General features: G+C 39.2%; 1 protein-coding gene across 1 annotated transcript; it reads left to right on the plus strand.

The window, feature by feature from the left end:
- The first annotated feature begins 1,539 nt into the window (after positions 1–1,539).
- Positions 1,540–1,995, plus strand: LOC111472183. The gene has a single exon (XM_023117830.1). It carries the CDS (start codon positions 1,540–1,542, stop codon positions 1,993–1,995), a length of 456 nt encoding a protein of 151 aa, XP_022973598.1.
- The last annotated feature ends 2,905 nt before the right edge of the window (positions 1,996–4,900 follow it).

The following is a 4,900-nucleotide window of genomic DNA, read 5'->3' on the forward strand; positions in this document are numbered from 1 at the left end:
GGTTGCACCTTAAATATTTCTTTTGGAAGTCAATCAAAGGGAAAGCATATGCTATCGTATCATCAAACCTTGCAGGTTTTCGAATTTTTCTTCGTGGTCTATTCCTAGCGATGGACTCAGGTTCCTCCCCTCTTTCATTTACAAGGCTTTGCTCCTTCTTCTCCACTTGCTTCAATGCCTCGTCATTATTTTCAATTTTTTGCAAAAACATTCTAGACTCATCGAATGTCACATCTCGACTATTAACAATCTTACTTGTTTCTGGACACCATAACCTATAGCCCTTCACGCCTTTGCTAAAGCCCATAAACTTGGCTTTTTTTTTTCTCTAGGATCTAGCTTTGAGTCTCAAGCGGAGTTTTCCCACCATTTCTAGAAACAGGTAAACGATTCACTAAGTGAACTGCATAAATGAGAGCCTCAGCCCAAAATGCCTTACTCAATCCTGCTTGAGACAATATGCATCGAACCTTCTCTATTAATGTCTGGTTCATTCTCTTAGCAACTCCATTTTTTTGTGGCTTAACGGGAACAGTGAAGTGTCGAACGATCCCATCATCTCGGCATACTTTAAGAAATGGATCATAAGTATATTCTCCATCGTTGTCTAATCTTAGCTTTTTGATTTTCTTGTCCGTCTGATTCTCTACCATTTTCTTCAACTCTAGGAAGATTTGGAGAACCTCGTTTTTGTGCCTCATGGGATATATCCAAACTCTCCTCGAGTAGTCATCAATAAAGGTGACAAACCACCTCTTTCCTCCCAATGAGGGATTCTTCGTGGGGCCTCATACATTAGTGTGAACATAATCAAAAATGCCCTTTGTTTGGTGTATAGCTGTACCAAACTTCACATTTTTTGTTTACCAAATATACAATGTTCACAGAAATCAATTTTACCAGTTGTGGCACCCTGAAGGACTCCTTGGTTCACCAATGTCTGAAGCGCCTTCTCACCAGCATGTCCAAGTCTCATGTGCCATAATTTCGATATGTCTTGTTCTTTCGAACTTGCCACAACAGCATGCCCAATTATTGTGGTTCCGTTGAGGTAGTATATGCTACCTCTTCTAGTTCCTTTAATTGCCACTAAAGCTCCACGAGCTACTTTCAAATTCCCTCCTTAAAAAATGATACGATAACCACTCGCATCCAAAATGCCAAGGGAAATCAATTTTTTCTTCAAGTCAGGGACATACCTCACCTCATTGAGTTTTCGTATAACCCCGTCAAACATCTTGATTTATACTGAGCTGATTTCTGTCATCTTGCAAGTACTATCATTGCCCATATAAGCAACTCCACCATATCCCAATCCCCAAACAAACCCTAATCTTCAATGGTCACGTCCTCCAAGACGACGGCGACGTCGAATTCTGCGAAATCCTCCAGCATTCTCGCATTCAACTCCTCGTAACTTCTGAATCCCAAAACAATTCCCAATCCCAATCGCAGCCCCAAATCAACCTGAACCATTCAATTGGGCGCCTCAAACAGAGGATCCACGAAATCAACTCTGTGGGCCCCATCAACGGGATCATGCTCCAACCCAACGTTTCCCCTGCCGACTTTCAGGATCAACGTTCCTTGCGTGACAGCGAGATGTCGGAGAATTTCGAGGTTGAGGTTTGTTTGTGGCCGTCGCCTACGGTTTCGACATCTGCGCCCAAGATGACAATGTCGTCGCCGTCGCCGACGACAACGACGACGGCGGCTGTAATGGTGGCAACGAGTGGGTCATCGAAGAACAAGTTGAAAGTAATGGTGCAACCGAAATTTTGGAACTCAAAGATACCAATGGAAGTGAACCCAACGAATAACGTGGGGGAATTGAAGAAAGAGCTGCAAAAGCTACAGCAGAGACTGCATTTTCATCCGCCACCAGAGGGTTTCTTTTTCATTTATGACCACGACGACCGCTCCTTCCGTTGGCATGGTGTAGCCCACGACGATACCATTGAGATCTTCAATGACAGCGTTTCTGGCGGATCTTAATTAGCTCTGATACCACTTGTTGTGCGCCAAAAATGGAACAAATATACTCACAACACCAATGAACAAAATTACACAAAGAGACACCAAAATATTTACGTGGTTCAGAGAGAAGAAGTTCCCCTACATCCACGGGTAGTAACCAATCACTAATAAACAAAGAGTTACAAGTGAATACGTCACTATCACACTATAAAGACTCACCAATATGTCACTCAAGAAATACAATGTGATACACAAAACATTCCTAAATCCTGATATCAAATTTCGATAGGACTAAATCTAGTATGACTAAATCTAATTCAAATAATCAAATCAAATCTAATCCAAATAACCAAATCAAATCTAATCCAAATAACCAATCAAATGTAATCCAAATAACCAAACCAAATCAAAACTTATGACAATTTACAACAGAGTTAAATCATCACCTACATCATAAGTACACTAGTCAGCAACATTGTAAGTAGAATGTACTGAAAATTCTACGAAAAGATCAATTTTATAAGCATTGTTATTAATTATTTAAAAAACTTAATAAATGTCATCCCCTTCGAAGTCACTTGGTTGAAAAATGATTTCCTTTCGTTCTTTGTTAATTCTTAAAGCAATTTTGAAATTTTGTTTCACATTTGTCTCCACCTCTTTGTGTAATATTTTGATCAAATTTGTTTTACTTGTGGCTCCTTCACTGGCAAAAATATTAGAATAAATAAGAAGCAAATCAAGAGGCGTAAGGGAATTAAATCCATAAATAACTTCAAAAAGAAAACAATGAGTAGTACTGTGAATTGTTTATTATATGTAAACTCTTTAAATGACAAACATTCATTACCAGACTTAATATTCTTAGAAATAATAGCCTTAAACAATGTTTCTAATATTCTATTAACCACGTTTGTCCATCAGTCTGATGATGACATGTAGTTGCAAACAACTTGGTACCTAATTTACCCCAAATACTTTCTAAGAGACTTAAAAAGGTAACCTCCTTGTCACTAACAATTATTCTATAGATTCCACTTAATCTTACTGCTTCCTTAAAGAATAAATCAGCAACATGATTTACATCATCCGTCTTGTTACATCATCCGTCTTGTTGCATGCAATGAAATGAACAATTTTACTAAATCTATCTGCCACAACAAAAATACTATCTTTACACTTTTTAGTGTGTGCCAAACCGAGAACAAAATCTATAGATATATTAGTCTAAAGTTCATTAGGTACATTCAAAGGAGTATACAATCCATTTGGATGTGATCTAGATTTAGCTTCTTTGCATTTAAAATATTGGCTACAAAACTTATGAACATTGTGCTTCATCTTCCGCCAAAAGAAGTGTTCATGCAACATTTTATAAGTTTTATTAATCTCAAAATGTCCGAGTAAGTTGTCACCATGTGCTTCTTTTACCTGCAAATCTCTTATAGAGCATTTAGTAATACAAATCTTATTTTTCTTAAATAAAAATTCATGAAACACATAATAATCATCCCAGCTCTTTTCACAAGATAAGATGCATAAATAGTTCTAAAATCTTGGTCATCTCTATATAATTCTTTAATATACTCAAATCCAAGAATTTTTGCACTAAGAAAAGTAAAAGAGATCATACCTTCTAGATAATACATTAGCTACCATATTATCTTTACCTTGCTTATATTTGATAACATACGACAATATTTCAATAAACTTCACCCACTTTGCATGCCTATGATTTAGTTTGCTGTAGCATTTAAGATACTTCAAACTTTCATGAATAGAGTGGATCATAAATTCTATAAGCCATGAGTAGTATTGTCACACCTGCAATGTGCGAACTAAAGTAAACAATTCTTTTTGGATCGTTCAACACCTTTGTTATATTTCACAAACACAATTAATTTCCAACTTGACATTTGTGAAATACGGCCTTAAAATGACCTATTTTACCCTAAATGAGGATGAAATCAAGTCTGGAAAGGTCAAAACGGTGTGAAACAGGTCGAAAATAGGGTTTCCAAGCCGAGAAGACGCTGCCGAGTTGATCACCTGCCGGAGTGAGGGGGTGTTTGCGCCAGACACTAACACGTGGCACAACCAGAAGTGGCTGTTGAGCAAACTGAGGTCGAGTCGAGGTGCGGTTTTTCAGGCAGTTTCTAGGTTGCGATGGTTTTTGGTCTCGGGCCTCGACTGACTGGGTTGGGCCGAGATCCTTGGGCTGCGGGTGGTCTCGTTGGGCCGCAGGAGTTTGAACCGGACTGGGTCACGAGTCATGAGTTTTTGGATCACAGGACAAAACGCGGCTGTGGGAAATGGAGCTCGGCCTAGGGTGTCTGTGGGCTAAAGTGTGCTAGGTGTCACGGTCATGCTCGTCCAGGGCGTGTTGCCCATGGCCGCATGCCCATGGCAATCCAAACCCTTGTCATGTCTTTTCATTCTAGTATTTTTACTTTTGTAGTTCTAGGGCGTATGACGCCTCAAAAATATCATGTCTAGGCCTGCTAGACATGAAATGCCTCAGATTGTACTATAGGGGGATATGACTAGTTGTCAACTTCTCCCTACCCAAGGTTATATATGCTAAGCCGTTGTTATCTCTCTCTTGCTTGCTTATATAACGTCTCTTTCAAAAATCTCTCTTTCTAAAATCTCTCTCTACCCTCGTTTTCTAAAACCTTCTTTTAAAACCAAGGCTATCGATCATACGTCGCTTGACCGTAGGCAACGCAATAAAAAATGGCTTAGCTCACTTGTCGTTGGAAAGTGAGTGCCACACAATCGCTAGTCTGTTGCCTTCAAAAGTGCGATTGTGTCAAGTGGTATCAGATTGTAGCCAGGGATCGTCAACAAACCTTAGCTATTCGTTGGATCTTTGTTAGCTCTGTGACACAGTAAATACCGAAACCATGTCGGCGACAAAGTC

The sequence above is a fragment of the Cucurbita maxima genome, unplaced genomic scaffold, assembly GCF_002738345.1.
Source record: "Cucurbita maxima cultivar Rimu unplaced genomic scaffold, Cmax_1.0 Cma_Scf00067, whole genome shotgun sequence".
Lineage (NCBI taxonomy): Eukaryota > Viridiplantae > Streptophyta > Magnoliopsida > Cucurbitales > Cucurbitaceae > Cucurbita > Cucurbita maxima.